This window comes from Globicephala melas, chromosome 20 (assembly GCF_963455315.2).
Source record: "Globicephala melas chromosome 20, mGloMel1.2, whole genome shotgun sequence".
NCBI classification, from domain to species: Eukaryota; Metazoa; Chordata; class Mammalia; order Artiodactyla; family Delphinidae; genus Globicephala; species Globicephala melas.
Genome location: NC_083333.1, coordinates 26,551,756 through 26,576,424, shown reverse-complemented (window position 1 = coordinate 26,576,424; position 24,669 = coordinate 26,551,756). Strand labels below are relative to the sequence as shown.

Here is a 24,669-nt window from a genome sequence, read left to right as displayed (position 1 = left end):
CGGCGCACAGTACGGCACGTCCAGAAGCTCCAGCCACGGCAGCTACTCCTTTACCTTCGACCCCTAGGGAGCATACAGAGAGCAGGGGCCATGCCCACAGGAGACACCCAGCCTGGCCTCTGCCACAGCTTCTGGTCAGTTACCTCCTGCCGTCCAGAAAACCACCCAAACCTCAGTCACTTAGACAGCCATGATGTGTCGCTTCTGTGCTGGTCCCTCCTGCGTGCTCTCATGAAGTTGCATTCGGCGGGCTGTCATGGGAGCTGGACGTGGTGGGGACAGCTGGGCTGCCTGTCTCTCTTCCTGCGGTTTAACATCCTTTGTGGCATGGTGGTCTGGGGCAGTGGTCTGAGAGGGCCGTCGTGGACGCTGCAAGGCTCCTGAGGCCTGGGCTGTGGAATGTTCCACCACATTCTGTGGGTGAAGGCAAGTCACGAGGCCAGGCCAGATGTACGGGAGAGTGGACGCCACATCCGCACTGGAGTGGCTGCAAAGCATGCGGGCCCCCCTCTTCAGGCTCCCAGCTCCACCGAGGTCTGGCCGGTGCCCGGCAGCCCACGCAGATCACCTTTTCCAGATGGCGGCTCACAGGCGGGTCCCAGGGCCCCATTAACGCGGTTCTGGTCTAGCTCTTCCACCAAGTATCTCTGAAGTTACCTTCGCCGGTGACTTTGGAAAGCCCAGAGAGGATGGGCAGAGGTCAGAGGTGAGTCGCGCTGGACCGAGGCCAGAACGGTCTGGGCTGGTGGGCTTGTCTGTGGGGCCCCCTGTCCAGGGTCTGAGCAGATGTCGGGAAGGACAGAGAAGCGGGGGGCTGGCTCTGACCCTTGAGCTCGGGGCGGCCTCCGTCACCTGCTGACATTGGATGTGCAGCCGCAGCTCAGACACTGCTGCTTAGGCTAACTTGCTGGGCAGAAGCGTTGGGCCTGGTATTAGGCGGCTGTTAGAGGGGGCTTAGAGCAGTACTCCTTTCCCCCGGGACACGCTGAGCGAATGAGAAGAACGTGAATGATCCCAGTGGCAGCTAACTCTGGGCGTGTGCTTACCACATGCCTCATGCCAGGCGCTGTCCTAATAAGCACGTGACAGGTATTATGTCATCCTCACAGTGTGCCTTCAGGTAGGGACCATGGTGTCGTGGTAAAGAGCACAAAATCTAGGGGCCACCTCCTGGGGCTTTGCCACCTGCTGGCTGTGTGATCTTGGGCAAGTTCCTTAGCCTCTCTGTGCCTTGTTTTCTTCATCTTTTGCAGCTGCCAAATTTGGATAAAATGAATTCTGACCTCGTGGGGTAGTTAAAGAGGAATAAATGCATTATCACATGTAAAGTGGTTAGAACTGCCTGGTTTATTTACTGTAATTGTTACTATTACTCCTATTTCGTAGTTGAGGAAATGGAGGCACAGAGAGATTAGGCAACTTGCCCGAGGTCACACAGCAAGTAAAATACACAGACAGTCCAAAACCCTCCTTCTCCACCTGTGCCCACCACACCCTAGAGCATTTGCCTCCCAAGCCCCCCGGCACAGCTCTGGACACTAGTAGTTGTTGGTGCCTGTTTTCTGACTTCAGTGGAAGTGTGGCCAAGACTCTCCCAAAGGGAGAGGCAACCCAGAGCCGGGAGCTAGGGGAGGGCTCGGGGAGTGGACACCTTCCCTGCCTGGATGCTTGAGCCTTGGGACTCGGAAAGGAGAGATGCGGCACCACCTGAAGCCTTGCCCCAGGTAGAGAGGAAGGACATCAGTTCTGACCTTGAGCCAGGGCTGGGCGGGAAGGGAATGGGCAGCTCACCACACACCCCGCCCTGCCCGAGCTGCCAACAGCAGGCATTGCAGCACGGCCAGGGGGCCTCTTCCCAGCTCCCCTCGACCTGCCTGGGCAAGCTGGGGGGAAACCCGGGGGTACAGTGGGGCATCCTCCAGCCTAATCAGCATTCAGTAATCCCACAAATATCTGGCCTGGGGAAAGTGGCAGTCCGGTGAAGACCAGGGAGCAGGACTCAGCCATGCAGGAAGCTCGGGCTCGTCGGGCAGAGCGTGGCGGGTTCACAGCATCACCTGCACTCCGTGCCCACCGAATGCACGTCGGCCCCGCCCTCCTTAGTATTAATTAGCTTTTATCCCTTGTGGTAATTAAAGGGACCATGGCAGAGTCATTTCTGCCCTAAGAGGAGCAAGTCCTTGTTCCCTTCTGTCCCCTGAGATTCTGAGATGTCCAAGGGGTGGGGGCTGGCTGAAGGAAATGAGGGACTGGTCCTGGGACTGGGGAACAGGGCCTTTCTAAGCAGGTACGGCAGCAGCAGTAACATTTCATCTAAATGTAAGGAGCTGAGGGTACCCCAATACCACGAAGACGGTGGTCATGCTATTATTATGGTTGTTATTATCACTGTTGACACCCAGAGCCTAACGCAGCGCCTGGATCATTGTGGGCACTCCATTCTGGGTCAAATGATTAATAACGACGGCAAACACATCAAGACACATTTCTCGAGTGCATGTGGAATGTCAGACCCCGAGCTAAGCACTTGTCAGTCAGTTCTGCTAAAATGAGGTATAAAACGTTTGCAAAAGTCACTGCACTGTGCAAAATCGTGCAGTAGAAACCACAGGGCTAATGGGGGAAATGGGGTGAGGGAGCCATCCTCGAAAACTTCATTAGGGGGACTTCCCTGGTGGCGCAGTCGTTAAGAACCCGCCTGCCAATGCAGGGGACACGGGTTCGAGCCCTGGTCCGGGAAGATCCCACATGCCGCGGAGCAGCTAGGCCCGTGCACCACAACTACTGAGCCTGCGCTCTAGAGCCCGCAAGCCACAACTACTGAAGTCAGTGCTCTGCAACAAGAGAAGCCGCCGCATTGAGAAGCCCGCGCACCGCAACAAAGAGTAGCCCCCGCTCGCCGCAACTAGAGGAAGCCCGCGCACAGCAACGAAGACCCAACTCAGCCAAAAATAAATAATAAATAAATAAATTTATTTTTTAAAAAAACTGCATTAGGGGTATGTAAAAAAAGAGAGGAGAATAATGAGGATGATTGCTCGGGTTCACGAACACTCAGTGGTTTAGAAATGCGTAAAGACTACAATAAGTACGGTACTTGGCCTTTTTCGAAGGGCCTGAAATTTGCTGGTGAAAGCGGGCGGCGTCGGTGGGTTGCAGCCGGTGAATTATTATGCAGGGTGGAAGGAGGGTTGTCTGCAATGGAAAGGAGAGTTGTAAGACCAGATGTGGGTGGGTGAGCTCATCACACACACGGGAGCTGAGATCTCCCGGGTGTGCAGATTGTGGTAACTGCAGCTCCGCTCAGCTGCGTGCGGGTTTCTGGGTTTACCCAGTGTTTCTTGCGGACTGAAGCACACACAGCAGATGCAAAACTCAAGTTATGCGCCGATTGTTCCCTAACCTATCAATGGCATCGGAACAAATGCATGTTTTCAAAACAAACCTTAGAGCAGAACTGCCCTTACTCGTATCTTCTGGAAAGCAGCCGCCCTTATTTTGCCCGTTACACAGGAGTGGTGTCCCCGGCTTCACGAGGTTCGGCCTCTTGTCTAAGATCCCTCGCTTATTGGCAAGTGGCACAGCGAGGATCGGAGCGAAAATCCGAGGCCAAAGTGGGGTTCTTCGGGACTGTCATTCTTTGGGACTCTGATCAGTCTCATTATCAGACAATAACCAGAGTCATCTCACAGAGGAGGAAACTGAGGACTGGGGAGCCCACACCCTGGCCCTTGTCCTCACGTGGGATGGTCACGTCTGAAACGTTAAATTCAGACTTTGCGATTTATGGCCACACACCCCAACCTCCCTCCCATCGCCCGCTGAACCTGTCCTAGACCCACCTCCTTGACCTCGTCTCCATCTGCGATGCACTTAGGAATCACTCTGGGAACATCTTTTCTTTTTTAATTTATTTCATTGAAGTATAGTTGTGTTAATTTCTGCGGCACAGCAAAGCGATTCAGTTATATACATTCTTTTTCCTGTTCTTTTCCATTATGTTTTATCACAGGATATTGAATGTAGCTCCCTGCGCTCTGCAGCAGGACCTTGTTGTTCCATTCTGTATGTAATAGTTTGCAAATGCTCACCCCAAATCCCAGTTCATCCCTCCCCACCCCACCTCCCCCTTGGCAACCACAAGTCTGTTCGCTACGTCTGTGAGTGTTTCTGTTTCGTAGGTGCCGAACTGATTTGAACTCAAATGAACTCATTTGTATCATACTTTAGATTCCACATGTAAGTGACATCGTATGGTATATGTCTTTATCTGACTTACTTCACTTAGTATGATTATCTCTAGGTCCATCCTTGTTGCTGCAAATGGCATTATTTCTTTTGTATGGCTAATATTCCTGTATATATGTGGGTATGTGTGTGTGTATGTGTGTATATATATACCACATCTTCCTTATCCGTTTCTCCACTCATGGACATTTAGGTTGCTTCCATGTCTTGGGTATCGTAAATGGTGCGGCTGTGTACGTCTGGGTGCGTGTATCTTTTCGAATTATAGTTTTGTCCGGATATATGCCCAGGAGTAGAATTGCTGGATCATATGACAAGTCTATTTTCAGTTTTTTGAGGCACCTCCATACTGTTCTCCATAGTGGCTGCACCAATGTACATTCCCAGCAACAGGGTAGGAGGGTTCCACCCTGGGAACGTCTTAAATGCAGATCCGGCCTCAGGAGGGCCAGGGTGGGGCTCGGGATCCTGCATCCCTGCCCTGGTTCCGCAGGCTCTGCCCGTGCCGCTTGTCCAGCTCCAGCCTCTTGCCCTCATGCCCTCAGCCCCCATCGTCCATAATCAGCCCACACGTCACATCATCATCTCGGCTCAATCTTGCCAGTATCTTGAGCTCCCTGGCGTTGTGGTCCATCTGTTACGGCTTCCTGGAAGAACCCCAGCCCTGGGTCACTCTGGCTTTCCACCCGTCTTGCTCCCTCAGTAAGGCCACCGAGCCCTGCTAGAGAACACCACGCGCCTTTGGGGGCCGCCATTACACACTAGAGTTTGTACCACCTCACCTGGGCCTTCCAGGAGTTTCCATGTCTGCGTATTTATCCTCCGCCTTCACTCCATACACACCACCCAGCCCGCACCCCTTCCCTCACCCCCTTCCCTGGAGGAACGAGAAGCCACTGTGAGGAATCCCTCCTGCTTCCGGAGCCCTGTCTCAGTGAACCACGCCCGCTCCCGGCTTCTCTTCCAATGGTCCTTCCTCTGTGCCCAGGATCCATCGCTCCCAACTCCTGCAGGATCTGTGTGATCCGTCACTTACCCCGTCTCTCTACTTCTCCCTCGAACTTTCTACCAACTTGTAGACATTTTCAGGTCTCTCCCACCTTTAACAGAATGAAGCCTCTCCTTCTGTCCACATCCGCTCTCTACTTGTTATCCGTTCTGCTCTGTCGTGGCCCGAATCTTGGCACTCTTCTCCTGCTTACCCCCAATTTCTCAGCCAGCTGTGCCTGTGCAAACGGCCCCCCAGTCAGCTCCCTCCTGAGGCCAACATGGCAGACACTGTCCACCTTCCCTGGCTCCATCTTCCCTGGTCAGCCCCGCTGTCTCTACCCTGGTCTATGGCAAAGACCCATCTGTCCTCCCACTCCACAGCCTAGACCAAGTCCAGTTCGTCGTCCACCCTGTAATCGGAGCAGAGTTTGTAAGGAGTAAGGCTGCTTCCTTTACTCCAAGGGTTGGCAAACCCTCTTCTGTAAAGGGCCACATACTGACTGTGTGAGGCTTTGCGGTCTCGTAGGGTCCTTTGCAGCTTTTCAACTCCATGGTCGTATTGCAGAAGCAGCCACAGTCAGTTCGTCCACGATGCGCGTGGCTGGGTTTCAATTAAAGCTTTACTTACGGACTCTGAAATTTGCATCTCATATCATTGTCACCTGTCATGCAACAGGACGCTCCTTTTGATTTCGTTCAACTATTTAAAAATATAAAAACTATTCTTAGTATGCCTACCGTACAGCAGGCGATGGGATGTGGATTTGGCCCGTGGGCTGTAGTTGGCCAACCTCTGTTTTACACCCCTGCTTAACACCCTCAGCAGATTCCTACTGTCCTTCGGAGAAAAGCCCCAAATCCTCACGGTCCCAGGAATCTCTCTCTCTCTCTCTCTGATATCTACTCGTCGTGCCTGGCACCCCTCACCCAGGCTTGCCTTCCCCCTATATGTCTTGCCTTGGACAGGACCACCTCCCAAAAGCCTTTCTGCCTTCCACTCCCCACAGTCTCCACCAGCCCTCCTCCTGTCCCCCAAAACAGATGTTGAAGTCCAAACCCCCAGGACCTCAGAATATGACCATATTTGGAAATGGGCTTATTGCAGGTGTAATTAGTTAAGATGACTTCATACTGCAGTGGTGTCCTTATAAGAGGAGAGACACAGAGAGGAGATGGTATGTGGAGACGGAGACACAGCGGAGGACCCCACGTAAAGACAGAGGCAGAGATGGGAGTGATGCGGCCACACGCCGAGGAGCTCCTGGAGCCTCCAGAAGCTGGAAGAGGCGTGGAAGGCTCCTTCTCTAGAGCGTTCAGAGGGAGCGTGGCCCTGCCGCCACCTGGATTTCAGGCTTCTGGCCCCCAGAACTGTGAGAGAAGAAATGTCTGAGGTTTTAAGATGCCCAGTGTGTGGCACTTGGCTCTGGAAAACTCATGCAGATGGTAACACAGGCTTTAAAGCTGGGATTACGGGAAGGACCTTGTGACGGGGAAATGACCTGAGTTACCCTGTGGGCCCAATGGGATCCTAAGGGTCCTTCTGAGAGGGAGGCAGCAGAGTCAGAGTGAGGGAGGGAGATGTGAGGAGAACAGCAGAGGCTGGAGTGAAGCGGGCCCAGGAGCCACAAGGAAGGCAGGTTGCCTCCTGGAGCTGGGAAGGGCAAGGAAAAGGTCCCTCCCCTAAAGGCTCCAAAACGAACGCACCCCCGCCTCGATGTCAGGACTCCTGAGCTCCGGGACTGTAAGAGAATCCTTTGTATTGTTTTAAGTCACAGAGTTTGTCATTATTTGTTACAGCAGCTGTAGGAAACTCATACAGCCAGGTCTCCTCCAGGTTGGGGACGGAGCCAGGGCCAGGAAAAGTCACTTAGACGGTGTGGGAGGGGTCAGTAGGTGGGGGATGAGGACAGATGCACCCCCAGATGCCCCAGTGCCCCCCAAACAAGCTGGGCCTCTCACAGCAGGGACCCCAGCTACAGTGGAGGTTAAAGCCTCCTTGGCCTCTGCACCTGGGCAGGTGTGATTAAGAGGCTGCTCTCTCGCCCACTCCCCCTGGGGCTAAGAGGTCATTAAAAGCAGCATGTCCCGTGGACACCCAGACACACGGCAGCCTGGGGAGAGCGGGCAGTGAGCAAAGCCATTAGGCCACAAAGCACAGGCATCTTGCCTCCATGAGGCCGACCTTCCATGCAGGCTCTTTATTGCCTTGTTTTAATTTGCTCTCTTTCTGATGGCTTGAAAAGGGATCACGTGGAATTTCAGCCAGGTGCCAGGAGCCTGGACACAGCGGCCCTGTGGGCCCTGAAGCCTGGAGAGCAGATGGAAGGGCTTCCCCCCGTCCTGCCCCCCAGAGGTGGAGAAAGCAGGGAGCAGTGGGGAAGTTTCTAGAGCATCATTGAGAGCAAAACGGGAGGTGACACGTCCACCCTCACCCTTCTGTCCGTCTTATTTTCTTTATGATTTTTGTAAACTAACCTCAAACCCAGGCTTTCTTCCTTCCCAGTCATTTTTTTAAAAAAATCCAAATGGACACCTCTGTAAGTTTTAACTCATTGCGCCCTGGACAAGTGTTGCCTTCTCTGTCTCTTCATCCCTCTCTGCTCCCTGTGATAAAATGTGATGTCCCGTGTCACTTGCCACTTTGCAAAATGATCCCCAGACCTCACTACCCTGGCCTCTCAGGCAGCAGGCGAATCTCTCTGAAGGGCGCTCCTGGGTCAGGTCAAGGTCTGGGCAGCGCCCGTGAGGCATGTGTTTCTGGGGTGTGAGGAGAGAGCTCTGCTGAGCCCCTGGACAGACCAGCGGGTGGGTGGGGGGCGGGGACATGTTTGGGGTCGGATGGGCCTGCAATTGAATCTCGAGTTGCTGCCCTCAAGCTGGGTGACCTCAGGCAACTTGCTCAACCTTTCTGAGCCCTGGTCCCCGGCTACTATGGGATAGGAGTCCCTCCCCCAGCCCTCTGCCTCAGTAGATGGGGGAACGAACCAGACAACGGCTGTCAAGTGTATGCTCAGAACCCGATGCTGCTGTGACCGTTGTTATCAGAGGGAGGAACCCTGCTTACTCCCCAGCAGCGGCAGTCCGCCCACCCCCCGCCCGTGCAGAGGGACCCTTTCAGGCCCCTCAGCTTCCTCCCAGGCCTCCCCCTCCGTGTCGTCTCACCCAAGGTGTGTTGGGATCTCCCGGCTGATGGAAATCCTTAGTGACGTCCTTTTCCTTGTTCACTGAAGGCAGTTAGCCGGCCAGAGGTCACAGGGCGGGCAGACACCCTCCCCCACCCCCAATCTGAGCCAGGGCCGTCTGGGTGTCAGTGGTCGTCCCTCTCATTGACTATGGGGCCCCGGGATCAGTCAGAGCCTCGTGGCTTTCCCAGCTGAGCGGGGAGCACAGGGGCAGCAGGGAGGGGAGGCCCTTCTCCTGAAACGAACCGCCCATCAGAAGGTGGCCGTCCAAGCCCGCAGGCTGTGTCTCACCGGAGCAGCCGCCCTCAGGCAGTGCTGCGTCCAGCTCAGCTCAGCCCCAGCCCTCCAGTGGTCCGCAGAGAATGGACCACATCCGTCCTCATCCCCCACCCACTCAGCCCTCCCGCACTGTCACAGAGACTTTTCCTGGGTCCCGCTCCATCCCCCACCTGGAGGAGACCTGTCACGGTAAAAAATAACTGCAAACTTTGTGACTTAACGTAGATGAGTTCTCTTACAGTTCTCAAGCTCAGAGGTCCTAAGAGTAAGGTGTCAGCAGGGCTGCGGTCCTTCTGGAAGCTCATGCGGCCACGATCGCTGCCTCTGAAGGCTCTGAGGAGATGCAGTCCACGCCTCTCTTCCAGCTTCTGGTGTTGCGGTAATCCTGGCGTCCTTGGCTTGTGGTTGCATCCCTCCAATCTCTGCCTCTGTCACCGCATGGCCTTCTCCCTGTGTGTCTGTGTCTCTTCTTATAAGGACACCATTCATATCGGATCAAGGCCCACCCTCCTGACCTCATCTGAACTTGATCACATCTGCTAAGACCCTATTTCTAAATAAGGTAACATTCGCAGGTATTAGGGGTTAGACTTCAGCGCGTCTTCTGGGGGCACCCAATTCAACCATCATACCCTGCAAGGTAAAATATTCCCAGGCTTTGGGAAGTAGGATGTGGACGCCTTTGGGGGGCAGGACCTGGCCTTCAGTACCGGCTGCTTCATTCACTCATCCAGAGGGTGTTCACTGAAGCACATATTATTCTAGGAATGACACTCAAGGAGCGTGATGCCAATACACGAGACCTGGCCTCAGGGACACACATACAAGTACATAGAACATTAAATCGTGACACGTGCACCAGGTCTGGCAGGGGCAACCCTGGGGTAGCCCAGAGGAGATTCAGGAAGGCTTCCTGGACCCAACACGCGAGCTGAAACCAGAGATGTTCCCTGCGGGCTGAGGAGAGGCACGTGGAGAGGTGACAGTGGCTTGTCTTCATTAGAAACTGCTGGGAGTTTGGGAGAGTTGGGGCCCAAGGGGAGCCTGGTACTCCCTGGGGGTGGGGTCTCTACGAGCCCGATGCCCGGCTGTCCCCTGGATGCTGCAGCTGCTGCAGACCCCTGCGCGTGTGAGCAGGGCCTGTGCCCCCTATGCCTCTGCTCGTCCCCTGCACTGTGGCCGGGGGGACCCAGCGCTCGAAAAGTTCCCGCCACCCCTGTCCACCGGTGAGGGGGTGAGTTGAGGCAGAAAGGAGGGGTGCGTGGACCCGCATCTTGGACCCAGCATCACTTTATCCCCCATGTTCTGTCATCAGAGGCAGGGGCTCCTCCCCCTTCCGTCCACTGCGGTACAGCCCTCCACCCACCCTGCAGCCTCCCAGGGGCGGGGGGCGCCCAGCGTGCCCAAGCGCCGCACCCCGCCGCCGGCTTCCAAGGGCCTCCTCCCTCTTTACTACACAAATGTCTGCACGCTGTGTGGGGAAGAGCCCAGGGCGCCCCCTGCCTTCCCAGGACTCTGAGGACGGTCTTACCTGTCCTGGGCCTCACCTGCCACCTCGCCAGCTCCCGCTCTGCTCCTGGGCGCCCCCCAGGACCCCCTCCTCCAGCGGGAGCATGGCGGCTCCCTTCCATCCCCAAAGCCCCGTTAGCAGAAGCCGGTTGTGTGTGGAAAGGACTCTGACTGAAGGTGTGGGAGGGGACTTACAACCCAGGATGGAAACGGCTTAAAAGAGAACAGACATCTGGGTTCCTGAATTGCCCTGCCAGCCCCCCAGGGGGACCTGCGGTCCTCAGGCCCCATCTACTCCCTGTGCAGGGCGGTGGGCCCTTCCCCTCTCTCTCCTCTCTGTCTCTCTCCCTCTCTGTCTGTTTCTCTGTCTCCCCTTCCTGTCTCTGTGTGTCTCTCTGTCTCTGTCTCTGTCTCTGTCTCTCTCTCCCTCCCTCCATCCCTTTCTTTCTCTCTCCCCTCCGCCACCCCCATGAGTTCAGGATCCTCAGTGCTGCTGACAAGGGAAGACTCGGCACTCCGGGGACCATCACACACAACAGTTTAGCTCCGGTCCTGGGCCCTCTCAGACCTGACCACCTTCCAAAGCCAAAAGTCCCGCTAAAGAGTTACCCTGAGCAGCCAAGCCCCTCCCCTGGGTCTCCGCTGTCACCAGGTTGTTACTCTTAACAATGGCGTCCTCTTGAACAGGCCCTAGACTAAATTCTCAGAAACACCCCTCTTCCCTCTGTCATCCACGGCCTGTGTGTGTGTGAGGGGGAGAGTGTAGCTGGTCAAAACGACCCTTCTTCAAGGAGACCCCAAGCTATCAGGTATGTGTCTTCTCTTTGTGTGGACTGTCCAGGCTACTAGGTACTTATTAGCTGTGTGACCTGAGGCAAGTTACTTGATCACTCTGAGTCCCAGTGTTCTCATCTATAAACTGAGGTTTCTGTTAGCATGAGTCTCCTACAGTATTGTGAGATTAACTGAGTGGATGCATGTTAAAGCCCTCAGAACAGGGACATTTCTTACACTACTAATAATTATGTTAATTATGTAATGGTATGTTATTATTATTATTACCTGGTACATGTACTTTCCCCTTTAAATCACCCTGGACAGAGTTTTGTCTTCCTTCCTGAAGAATCTCTGCAAGAGCAAATCCACAGGATAGGGTGCACGTCCAGCCTGCCAGCACCTCGGTGGCCTGTTCGTGGGGCAGCTGTACCCCTGATGTAGGCAGAGGCACATCTGAAGACACACACACGGGCACAAACACGTCCTGGAGTTGGTGCCTCGCCATTGCCTGGAAGCCCGTGGGAAGAGGGGAGGAGGCCGGGGCCCCCTGCACTCAGCTGCCCAGCCGTCCGCGGGGACACCTACGGCAGTGCTTGTGGGCGGTCCCCGCTGCCCCCCCTCCCCGAGCACAGGTCACTGAGGAGCGGAGGCCCGGTGGGTGGGTGGCAGAGGGTTCATGCCTCAGCCATAGAGCCCAGGGAGGGGGCCTGGCTGCAGGAGCTCTGTTCCCCCCAGCCCTCAGTGCCGCCCCTCCCCCATGCAGGGCCTTTGGAGAGAAAAGCCCGAGGACAAGCCAGGGGGCCACTGTTTCAGAAATCTGTGTCCTGAGGGCCACCGAGACCCTAGAAGGTGAGGCTTGGGTGGGAGGGTGCCTGCCTGGCAGTGGCTGTCGCTCTCCTGGGTGCATCTAAATGAGTGTCTGCGGCCCGTGGCCTCCGTGTGAGGGCAAGAGTGGGGAGGGGCCTGGAACTGGGCTGGGTGCACCTGGGTGACCTCGGATGGGCATGGCCAGGGACGTGTGTTCACCTGGGCCTGTTGCCCTTGTGCACAGGTGTGACTGTGTTTGCAGGAGTGAATGAGTGTGTGTTCATGTGGGTTGGTGTGTGCACACGTGTATGCAGGAGTACGCATACGTGGCTTGTAGGAGTGTGCATGTGCATACCCACGTGTGTGCCTTGCGTGAGTGTGCGTGCACGCGGGTGAGTGTGTACGTGTGCATGCGTATACATGAGTACATTGGTGTGACGAGTACACACGTGTGTGTGTGTAAGTTTGTGGGTATGGGTTGCACATGTATGCGTACACATACATATGTGCATAGATGTGTGTGGGCTGTGTGTGCATGAATATGTGCATGTGTGTGCACAGGGGTGGGAGTACACACGTGTGCCCATGCGCACATGCACCCTTCCCTCTCAGCTCCCCCCTCACCATGAGCATCGTATGTGCATCTCTGGCGTCTGACTCATTAACGAGGACGACACGAGGAGAGTGTGCCTGTTAGTTCTGGTGTCCGCATCAGCTCCTGACAGCTTTGTGGAATTGAAATATCTTATTTAACGTGAGTAAGAATCATTTTAAATATCAACTGTGACACTCAAGGACTCGAACCAAAAAGGGCGTTGTGCGTTTCCTCGTACACTGAAGACGCCACGTTTATTAGGCAGTTGTTTTCTCCCCTGTGCGTCTTGTGTCTCTAAAAATCCAGTTATCTGTCCCGGCTCCTACCGGCATTGTTGTCATGCGCCCCCCACCCTGAGCCCAGCCCTTCATCTCGGAGGAGGGGACTGTGCCACCGGGGTCCTGCAGGTTAAATCAGGGCCCCTGTGATGAGCAAAGCAGACAGTGTGGGTTCTCGTGTGTCTCCCTTTCTTTCTACCCTGGCCCCCAAGGCTCTCTCTCCACCACCTGCTCCCTCTGACTGGGGGAAAGCCAAGCTTCTTCCGTCCAGGAGATTCTTCACCTTATGAATTTACACTTGCTTGCGTTCGCCTAAGAATTCTGAAAAGATACTCAAGAAACTAACAGTGGTTTCCTCCGTGTGTGTGTGTGTGTGTGTGTGTGTGTGTGTGTGTGTGTTGGGAGCTGGGAATGACCAGGCAGCTGTGGGACAGGGATGGAAGAGATTTGTACTGTGTACTTCTTCTTTTATTCTTTGAATTTTGAGTTCCAGGAATATCTTTCCTATAATAAATCAGTAAATCAGCGGTCCTTTGCGGGGGATCTAGAGACAGGTGAATCCAGGTGTTCCCATCTCCTGGAGCCACGCCCCTGCGCCTGTTCTTCATTGGATGGAGAACGAGATGGCAGGTCAGCCAGGACGAGGGTACAAACAGGTGACGGAGAGGTTAGGAGGTCAGGCTGGTGAAGAGAGTTTCCCTGGGACCAAGAGGCCAAGGGGGCAGCCCAGGAAGAAGGATGAGGAAACCGACGGGTGTGGCAGATCCTTCGTGGGTGGCTGGGACGTGTCCACGGGGAAGCCGGAGAATTTGCCAGGGAACCTGTGGTCCCCTGATGCTTGGAATGGAGCCCTTACCGCATCCTCACGTGGGTGGGAACAGGGTCCTGCTCGCCCCCTTCATCTTCCTCTCTGATCCTCCCGACCTCACCCCACTACCTTCCACTCCCCGCCAGTGACTCATATATTTGCTCCCTCGTGTGACAAGCATTTGTGCAGCACCTGCCATGTGCCAGGACTTAAGTCCAGGACTTACAGCCCAGACATCCATTATAGAAACAACCTAAGTGTCCGTCAATAGATGAATGGATAAAGAAGATGTGGTATATATATATATATATATATATATATATATATATATACACACACACATATATATACACATATATATATACACAATGGAATACTACTCAGCCATAAAAAAGAGTGAAATTTTGCCATTTGCAGCAACATGGATGGACTTGGAGTGCATTATACTAAGTAAAGTCAGAGAAAGACAAATACTGTATGACATCACTTATATGTGGAATCTAAAAAATAGTGAATATAACAAAACTAGTGAATATAACAAAAAAGAAACAGACTCACAGCTATACAAAACAGTTGCCCGTGGGAGAGGGAAGGGGGGAGGGTCAGTATAGGGGTAGAGAAGCGAGAGGTACAAACTATTAGGTGAGAAATAAGCTACAAGGATATATTGTACAACATGGGGGATATAGCCAATATTTTATAATAACTGTAAATGGAGTATAACCTTTAAAAATTGTGAATCACTATATTGTACACCTGTCATTTATATAATATGGTATATCCACTATACTTCAATTTTTTAAAAAGGTGGCCATTATTGTCCCCATTTTACAGATGAGAAGACTGAGGCTTGCAAGGTTCTATAACTTGACCAAGCCACACTCCTAAGAAAGTGCAGAAGCGAAAATCAAGCTTAATTTTCCCTACATCAGAAGCCTCAGCACACTCTCCAGTGCCAGGCTCTGTCTTGGGCGATCACAAGTGCACCCTCCTGCACAGGGCATTTCAGCCATCCCCCTGCCTCTGGAAGGGACCTGGACAGGGCTGGGCTCATCCAGTTTCCTGCCAGGCCAGCAGCCACAGGTGGGTGGGACAGATAGAGCTGTAGGCTAAGTGCGTCCTGAGGGCCCAGGAGGGAGCACTGGGGGGGATACTGAGCTGTCACTGTCATTATCTCAGATGCTTGCATGCTCACAGCGCTGGCTGCGCTGGATTTGCAAACTGAGATGCTGGCCAGCTGCCTCTTCCACCCGCCTGCGAGGCGATCTGGGTGGAGCGAAGCGGGTTTCCCTGGTAGGAAAGGCGGTGGGCAGAAGGGCTACTTCAGATAACAGTTGCCTACAAGCCAAAAATAGTGCTCCCAGGCAGGGAGGGGAACGCCAGAGACAGCCCGGGGAGGGGGGCTGCACCCTGCTCTCTGCCCGGCCAAGGATGCCCACCTCCCCACAGTGGGGGCCGAGGGGAGGCCCAGAGCCAGGCCTCCTCTACTGACCTCAGGGTGGGGCAGACCTGCACCCGGCTGGCCTTCCTCGGGGCCCCAGATGGGGCCTGGGGCTTCCTGGCTGAAGCAAATGATCTAGAGCTTTCTGCAGAAATCAACTTTTATTAAAGTTGAAATTTCACCACACATCGCTGACATCAGCAAACAAACCCAGATCTAGAGAGTCCCTGGTGTCTTTTTTGTAACATATCCTGACGTTATATGCTCAAAGTGCATTTTTAAATTTTATTTTTAAAATAAAAACAACATATGCATACGATAAAGAACATTCTGATGGCGTAGAAAGACATAAAATCGAAAAGTAGACGTTTCCCTCCTTCTGCGTTCCTAATACCTCTCCCAAAAGGCAGATCACGTGTTTTGGAGTATCCATCCCGAAAACATTTTATGTCCATGCTAGAGGGTATATATGGTTATGCGTGTGCAGATATATACAAATATGTACTATTCCAGTTTACCTGCATGGTATCATAACACACTGTTCTTTGACTATTTTTTTTTTTTTTTTTTTTTGGCTCACAAACTCAAAATTCTTTTGATTGGGTCCATTTGCATGATCCTAAACATTAGACTAAGGGCTTGGTAGCCCGTATCAATAAACAACAACTTATCAAGTGATAAGAATACAGTATCTCTCGTGTCCCTAACACTCAGCTGTGACACTATTTAGCTTATTTCTCGTGTTTTTAATTTCCATAAACATCGCCGTCTCCAGCTTCGACTTCCTTCCCATGCTTTGTGCATCTTGGAGACTGTCTCATCCCATACAGGTGTTCTTCGTTCGTTCTGTGACTACAGCATCATGAGTCGATTCAGTTCCATTTCTGATGGATGAGACAGAACAGTTTTGATGCCTGCTTCTGGTTTTTGTTCGTTTGTCTCTGTCATTACAAGCAAAGCCACAGTGAACATCCTCATACTTGTTTTTTGTCACTTTTTTTTTTTTTGCGGTACGCAGGCCTCTCACTGTTGTGGCCCCTCCCGTTGTGGAGCACAGGCTCCGGACACGCAGGCTCAGTGGCCATGGCTCACGGGCCCAGCCGCTCCGCGGCGTGTGGGATCTTCCCGGACTGGGGCACGAACCCGTGTCCCCTGCATCGGCAGGCGGACTCTCAACCACTGCGCCACCAGGGAAGCCCTTTTGTCACATTTTTGCAAGTACATCTGAAAGACCAGCTCCCTGGAGTACAGCCTCTGGGTCAAAAGACTGGAATATTCTTACTTTGATCGATTCTGCCCCAAAGGCTGGACCAATTTGCACTTTCATCGGCCGATCTGAGGTCAGCCTCCCTACCCCCTCACTCTTGCCGTGGGTGTAATCATACAAGAAAATTTTTGGCAATCTGATATGTGCATATTGTCTTGTTTTTTCATTGGACTTTCTTTCACTGTGACAGAGGCCGAGCATCTTTTGTGTTTGGCCATAGCTGTTCATTTTCCTCTCCCTGATGCTTTTTAATAACATCTGATTCCATTTTCAAAGATAGAGAGCTTTTCCAGCCAATCTCTCCTTCCATCTTCCTCTTGGGTCACCCCATCACTTTTAAGACCCAAACAGTTTACCCAAAGCTGTCCCCCCCCCTCCCCCAGGGAGTGATGGGGCAGAGGCAAGAGAGCCTGTGATGGACTTGAGGACAGAATAGAGGGAGAATAGGAAATTTGCCAGAGCCTGGGTACCCGCTATCTCCCCATCATCACGCCGTGCATAGTAACGAAGGACAGATAAGAGCTGCAGCCGGTGGCAGAGATAAGAGATTGGACAGCCAGAAGGTTCTGGATATTAATGCAGAGCCAGAGCAGGCTTGGCACACAGCCACCCGTGAGTCTGGGGCTCGTGCAGTCCCAGGATGGAAGGTGGGGCCCTTTGGGGTAGGATGTCCGTGTTGAACAGGTTAGCAGCTGGCCTTGGAGTCCGAAAGGTTCTTTGGGACCCTGGCCCTGCCTCTTACTGCCTGTGAGACCACAGGCCAATGATGGGATATTTCTGAACCTCAATTTCCTCACCTCTAAAATGGGCAGGGGGAGCTAATAAAAGTATTGCCTCCATAGCATTAGCAGGGAGATTAGGCGAAAGACTCCAATTCAGACCCACGACATTTTGCACGTGTCCACATCAAATGAGAAAAGGGAAGCTAGTGTCGTGGACGCGGCATAAAATTTCAGTTAAAAATGTGTTAAAATTGCTTTGATGCTGAGGTTACATGTCTTTTTTTGTGATCTCAAAAATGTCCTTTTTAGATAAAATACTGACCATTTCTGTTCCTTTTTCTCTCCATGCCTGTATCTTTTTTGAGTTTTATTGGTTGCTTGTTTCCCAGTTTGCTTTTTGGTCGATTGGTCTTAATGGTCTTACTTGGCCGTAAGTAAGACAATCTTATGTCTGGCCCCATTTTTTTAAGTGTTACTGGTCCATGATATCCAGTAGTCTGGGAACTGCTGTGTGAAATAAAGAAAGGAATGACGGGAATTCCCTGGTGGTGCAGTGGTTAAGACTCAGCGCTTTCACTGCCAGGGGCCCAGGTTCGATCCCTGGTCAGAGAACTGAGATCCCACAAGCCACGTGGCACAGCCAAAAAAAAAAGAAAAGAAAAGAAATGAATGAAAAGTACTGAATACAGCGTCTGAAGCATGGGTGGTGCTCAGAAAGTGGTAGTTGTTTCCTCATTCTGAGATGCTGATGGACACTGTCTAGAACTCACGTTAAAAGAAAACTTGGCAAATCCTACAGATGAGGTTGCTCTGTCCCAGGGTTGGCATAGCCTGGGAGCAGGTGGCAGTAAGCTAGTTCACCAAGTCAGCTGGCAAAACCTAGGACACCCAAGGGCAGGGGAGGTCTCCTAGGCACAAGCCCCTGGATCCTCAGAGGTCCCTGCCGGGCCATTCACTGCCCGAGGATCAGAAAGGTGATCACGAGATGGGTGCTAGGGGAACTAGCCCCCTCCATACCAGAGAGCACCCATCACCTGCCGTGTCTCGCTGCCAGAAGTTCCTTGCACTGACCTGCCTGGCCTCCTCCTTTCCTCCCAGCCAGGTTAGCGCCCCACACACCTGCTCTCCCCCCGCCCTCCCCCCAACACCAGATCCTGCAGCACTCGGGCCAGTGATGTACTCCCAAAGCAAATGGATTCACGCATTCTGGCCCCAGGGCCCACGCGGACAGAAAGCCAACTTGCCCTGCCCAGACGGCGTTGCCCTTTCCCTTCACAGAGCTTCAGTGGAGCTGTCTGCAACTCTAAGCATGGAATGATGCAAAGCGTTTGGGAAAACGTAAATTTCCCTGCCTCCATTCATTTATTTATTTATTTATTTATTTTAACATCTTTATTGGCGTATAATTGCTTTACAATGGTGTGTTAGTTTCTGCTTTGTAACAAACCTACATCTATTTAAGTTAACATTTATGGCGTGTCCCTGGTCCCGGCTAAAGAAAATGCCCCCACCTTTCTCAGTCATGCAGGTCACAGGCAGGGGAGGACAGTAGCCTCCAACAGACCCAAAACAGTCCTGGGAGGCCTGGTCACGGCCACAGTCAAGGGCTCAGGCACAGCATCTCCCGTCCTTGGGAAAGTGCAGGCTCCCTCCTGGGCAGCTGAGCAAAAGCCTTTGGGAGGGACCTCTTATTAATAAGGACCCTTCTGTGACCCCCATGGTAGAGCCAGGGGCTGCCTGGCACCTTTCATTATGGAAGAGGGTGATGTGGCGACCTCTGCCCTCTGACCCTGGTTTGACCTCTGCATCCCTGGAGCTGCCCGACTTGCTCACTGGCTGTCTCGTCTGCCCCCAGGTACATGATCACCAGCCTGGACCGCACCCACGCCGGCTTCTACCGCTGCATCGTGCGTAACCGGATGGGCGCTCTGCTGCAGCGGCAAACCGAGGTCCAGGTGGCCTGTGAGTACAACGCGGACTTGGGGCGGGTGGGGGGAGGCCGTGAAGCGCGAGAGGATCTGCAGAGTCGTCACCCATCGGCCACACGCTGGGCAGAGCCAGGTCCCAGCTGTGGCTTTCCACGCTCACTGGGTGCTAATGGTGGCCCTTCCCGCCATCTGGGAACCAAGGCCCAGAGAGGGGGCAAGAGCTCTCACAGCCACACGGCTGACACGTGACACACATCTGCTGGCTCTGAGTTCAGCACTCTCTGGATGGGACCAGCTGCTTCTGCTTTGAAAAGGAGGCCCTGTCACCTGCTTCAAGGGACTCCTCTGGGTTTGGCCGCCAACTTGGGGGATCTTCGTAATGGCAGACTTCCCGGGGCCCCCCCATGACCCTAACTTTTCCATCCTCCAGCTTGCTCAGCCCTGGAGCAGTAACAGCTTGGGGGTCCCCACGGTCTCAGGAGGCATTGGGAGATGGCTGGTGTGGGTACCATAGCTCTAAGAGGGAGAGGGGACCTGATGAGTCAGGGTTCCTGAAAGGACCAGGCAAGCAGAGGGTAAGGTAACAGACCCTCGCCGAGCCTTTGGGGTAACAGACTTCCTCCACTGCCACCAAGCCCCAAAGGGCTCCCTCAGATGGAGGACAAGAGGGAAGACTCAGGAGAACGCAAGGGCATCTCAGGGACCAGCGCACCAATCCACCCCCTCCCCCTGTGACTCAGTATCCCCTTCCCAGACCTGCCCCCCATTCTAAGATAGCTGCCTTAGAAATGAGCCGAAATGAGCCTCATTATGGGCTGTTTCGTTCTGGGATTTTTAGGGGGAGAGGTCCAAGGTGGCACCGTGGGCCACGGGAGTGTGGAACGCCTTAATGAGCCCTGAAGCTTTTTTTAAAAAAAAGGACACCCTCTCATCTGGGGCCCACTGGGGCTTGAGTCAGATTTAGCGCAGGAGAGAGCTTGCTACTTGGAGAGAAGTGAGGGAGAGAAATCGAGAAGAAAACCTCAAGTGAGGGCAAAGAGTGTTCATAATAATTATGGAAAACAACCGTAATCAGAAGTGGAGGACTGATTGTCCCATACATCAGCACTAAAGGCAACTCAGCTCACTCAGAGGAGTGGAAAAGCCCCGAATTAAAATGATGGATCAGGGCCGCTGGCAGCCAGCTGGAGAGCTCCCACAGAGCTCCGTTTAGCCGGTGCCCAGAGTCCAGCAGTGCAGGGGTAGTCGTGGGTCAGCCTGCAGAGAGACTGCTCATGCGTGTGTCTGTGTGCACTCCAGGGTGGGTGTGGGTTCAGGCATGTGTTTGTGCAAATGTGTGTGTCTGGATTGGTCGGCGTCTTTGTTCACCTGTGTGCACGTGAGAACGTGTGTGTGTGTGCAGTTGAAAATACCTTTCAGGACAGCGATCAGTCCAGGCTGTCGGGGGAAGCAGGCGAGTGTCTGTTCCAAAGCCTTCGCTCACAGGAGACAATAGAACTTTCTGGAGTTGAAAGTCGCAGAGATGGCATGAGTCTCCCCTGGGCTGGCTCCGCCGATCAGAAAGAGAAAGGGAGAGAAGCAGCGTCTGTGTGGCTGAGATGTTTCTTTCCTTGGCTGTGGTAGGGACCCAGGACCCAGGACTCAGCCCCCTGACCCCTCTCCCACCATCAGCATCTTTCTTTTCACATGAAGATGCTCCCTGGAAGCCGGATCCTGTCCCCAGACCCGAAGGTACCCTCCTGCCCCCAAGCAGAGGGATGGGTTGTGACCAGGCCCATGTGCAAAGCAAGCGAGCCTGTGCACTGATGGAGAGCAGAGGCCTTTGTGAAGGACTCAGGTGTCCCTGGTATTCCCTGCACGTGGCAGAGAAGGGCTCAGACCGACCTGGGGGTGAAAAGCAGATGGCAGAGACTCGAGCTAGCCAACACCCTAACTGTCTGCCCAGTCACAGACCCTCGAGGCGGGGTCCCCCCCCAACGTACACACACACACACACACACACACACACACTATGGGCTCTCTGGGTCCTGAGGGTCCTGGACCACTCCAGGTGATGCTGGCCGGAATGACCCCAGGTAGCGGTGACATGCAGGGGGCCTGGCCCAAACCCATGAGGGAGCCTGGGACTCTGCAGTGCTGAGATCCAGTCAGTGTTGGCAGGCTGTGGGGTGCCCATCACCATGACTGGCAGCACAGTTGATGAAGAGGTTAGGCTTTCGTGTTGGACGGACCACATTCGAATCGTAACTCTGCCCTCAGTCACTGTGTGGCTCCAGGGAAGTGACTGACCCTCTCTGAGCCTCACCCAGCTCAGGTTCCTCATCTGTAATGTGCATCTAGTGCTACCTCCCCCTAGGCTTTGCCCTTCCTTGAGCTCGTATCCACCAATGCACCTAGCCAGTGCCTACAGATAACACACTTTGATTCAGTGAGAGTAAATGCTACAATGAATATTCTATATTATCATTCTAAAGAAGGAAGAAACAGCCCACAGAATGGAATGGCTTCCAGCGAAAGTTGTCCTGGCCAGATGCAGAGCAGGGAGCTGCCACTGTCCCCTGGGCCATCGGCCAGCCCGGCCCCTTCCCCTCCACCACCTCTCACAGGGGCAGCCCTGCCCTGCTGCTCAGAGCTACCTGTCACCCTGGGCTCCAGGCACCTTCTGGACACAGTCACAACCACGCTTGTCACCATGTGGCCACCAGGCTACATGGCGTTGCTGCTGCTGAGCTGTGCAGATGTGGTTACAGGCCCCTGGCAGAGAGCACGGGGCACCTCGAAGGGGCCAAAGGGGCGGTGTGGGGAGACCCAGGTTCAGCCCTTCCTGACCACCAGGTGCAGCTCCCTGAGCTGGTACCCAGGGGCCGGTGCCGAGACCCCAGCCTCATCTGCCCCGGGCCGCTTTGCAAGCCTGAAGCTGTGTCCTCCAGGCGTCATCAAGCAGAGAGCGCCCAGTGCAGCCCTTTGGGCCCTAAAGCAAAAGAGTTAGGGGAGCCCTAGAAACTTCCATCTGACAGCTGAGAAAAGCGCTCATCCTAACAGATGGAGGTTTCGCTCAGCCCTGGTGGCCACAGTGGGAGAGAAGGGAAACTCGCTCCCCTTCCCCCATCCCCACCTCATCCCAGCCTGCAGAGTGGAAGCCCCCATCCCCATTTACAGATGAGAAAACCGAGGCTCGGTGTGGCTGAGGGGACTCGCCAGAGTCACAGTTAGGAAGCACCAGAGGCAGGAGCCGAAGCCATGACCTGAGCCCACGCCTCCCCACACTGCTGCCTGAGGGCGAGAAGAGAGACATCAAAATGGGGTCCAGTTGCGGGGAGGCCAGTTGCTGCTGGGGCCAGGGGGCAAAGGGAATCAGAGGGACACCCCTGGACTGTAAGAATTCGTGCCCAGACAGCCCTGTGAGTAGATGCGGCCCCCACCTAGGCTGAAGGCCATCTCACGCCACCAGGTGGCCTTGACCCGTCGTCACCCCTTTTCTCTGCTCTCAGCAGGAATGAGCAGATGAAAAATGCTTACAGCTAGCTTCCCGGGTTCTTTGTGTGCCAGGGCACGACCCTTGGGAGGACGCGAGGGAGAAACCGTGGATTCTGGCCCCAGTCTAGTCGGCGACTAGTTTAGGGCTCCGGACACCTGGGGAGTAGGGGGCCGGGGTGCAGATAGAGAAGGAAGCACGGCTTCTGTTTCCCTGAAAAGATGTGCACGAGCCCAAGAGCCTTCAGAACAGTCACAATCACAGGTCCAAGCTGGACACCCGCGTCCCTAAGGAGATGCTAGGGAGACGCAGCAGAGCCTCCACAGCACTCTGCTCTCCGGTGAAATTGTGCAGAAGTGCACTCTTTCCTCCGTGGGTCCCTAGGACAGGCCTCAGAGGTAGGAAGGCATGTCTAGGGAGCCACATCTTGAGATGGGGAAGTTGCGGCTCAGAAAGGTCAGAGGAGGGACTTCCCTGGCGGTCCAGTGGTTAAGGCTCTGTGCTTCCGCTGCAGGGGGTGCAGGTTCGATCCCTGGTATGGGAACTAAGATCCCACGTGCCTCGTGGTACTGCCCCAAAAAAAAAGACAGGAGCTCTTAAAAGAAAGGTCAGAGGACAACCCAAGTTCCCACAGCCAGGATTTCTACCATCTCCTTTCTCCTGCCTTGCCACCAGCAGCTGTAGAGTGGGGCCATGGACCCAGCCATGGACCCTGAGTTCACATCCCCCTCGCCTCTCCCTAGCTGTGTGACCTTGGGCAAATTACTTAACTTCTGTGTGCTTTTGCTTCCTCATGTGTAAAAAGGAATGTTAACATTAGTACCTACCTGGCCGGGTGGTCACAGTACGTAATCAGTCAGTGCACACGAACCATCAGAAATGGTGCCCAGCCCAGGGAACGCTCGGGGTGGCAGAGTGTACACGTCTTCTCTCCGCCAGGCCAACCAGGGAAGGCGTCCTGGAATAAACATTCGCAACCTCTCTCATCCTACCTTCGGAGGTATGGTCCTAGCCGCCACCTCTGCTCTCCAGGGCTGGGGCTAGGGTGAGGCAAGTGAGGCAAGGAGGACGCAGAATTTAAGGAGGCACTCCCTCTCATGGGACTCACCGTGCACCTGCAGGACCCTGACGGTGGGTACCTCCTTAAATCTTTCACCTTCCTCACCCATCCCGGTCCTGGGCCTCTCCCAGATTTGTGCCCCGAAGACCTCCTGCGTCTGTCTGTCCCTCCGTCTGTTTCTTTTACACAGACACACAGATGCTCACTGTTCTGAGGATGGATGGGGTACGGCTGCTTCTCCAAACCCCTCACCTTCCCTCCTTGGCTGTTTCTGCTTCCCGGGGTGGGAGGGTTTTGTCCTGGGGTTTCAAGCAGCCGGTTCCACAGGGACTGGATCAGGCCGGGCCAGGCAGGCCCCACCCCTGGCTCTCATCCCCCTTCCCGAAGAGGGGCTGTGAATTGGGTTCTAATTGGGTTCTAATGAGAAATTAATAAGGCAGCTGTGCTAACCACTAATGATAATAGCGAAGTCATTCCAAAAAGATTCTTTACGTGCTTTTTTATTTTAATAAGTTTATTTATTTATTTTTGGCTGCGTTGGGTCTTCGTTGCTGCGTGCGGCCTTTCTCTAGTTGTGGCGAGTGGGGGCTACTCTTTGTCGCGGTGCGCGGGCTTCTCATTGTGGTGGCTTCTCTTGTTGCGGAGCATGGGCTCCAGGCACGTGGGCTTCAGTAGTTGTGGCACGCAGGCTCAGTAGTTGTGGCTCATTGGCTCTAGAGCGCACGCTAAGTAGTTGTGGCGCACGGGCTTAGTTGCTCTGCGGCATGTGGGATCTTCCCAGACCAGGGCTCGAACCCGTGTCCCCGGCATTGGCAGGTGGATTCTTAACCACTGCGCCACCAGGGAAGTCCCCTCTTTACATGTTTTTAATTACAGCAATTAAGGGAAGTCAGTAAAATACTCACCCACCTCCCCAGCTCCCTTCCTGACCCCACCTCGAGTCTCTGTTGTTACGAAGTCGCCATAAATTTCTGACATGTGGACTAAATGGCTGAGAGGGTTGGGCACACCTTCCGGAGTCGGCATCCGGATCCTGTGGGCACCTCTTTGTCCTCCTCGCCTGAGCAACATCCCTGACCGCATCCCAGCCCTCACCAGGTGGGCGGATGGCTCAGACTTGGAACCCCCAGCCCCAGCAGTAAGCCCACCCACACTTCAGAGGGCCAAGAGCCCCTGCTCCACTGGGGAGCCTGGCCTGCCCCCCGTTCTACTGGGCAGCTTGGCAGCCACCTGTACAAAAGGAGAGCTGAGGGCATCAGACCCATTGTCACGTGGGCTGGAGTTCGTGTCCAGAGTGCCACCA

At 54.1% G+C, this 24,669-nt stretch overlaps 1 protein-coding gene across 3 annotated transcripts in view; it reads left to right on the top strand.

Moving 5' to 3' along the window:
* SDK2 (sidekick cell adhesion molecule 2) overlaps window positions 1-24,669 on the top strand; it is a 264,077-nt gene that overhangs the window by 135,910 nt on the left and 103,498 nt on the right. For all 3 annotated transcript variants that reach the window (XM_060290211.1, XM_030838094.2, XM_030838093.2), the window contains exon 3: window positions 18,759-18,865. In XM_060290211.1, coding sequence (XP_060146194.1) covers window positions 18,759-18,865 — 107 coding nt within the window. The remainder of the gene's footprint in view (window positions 1-18,758; window positions 18,866-24,669) is intronic.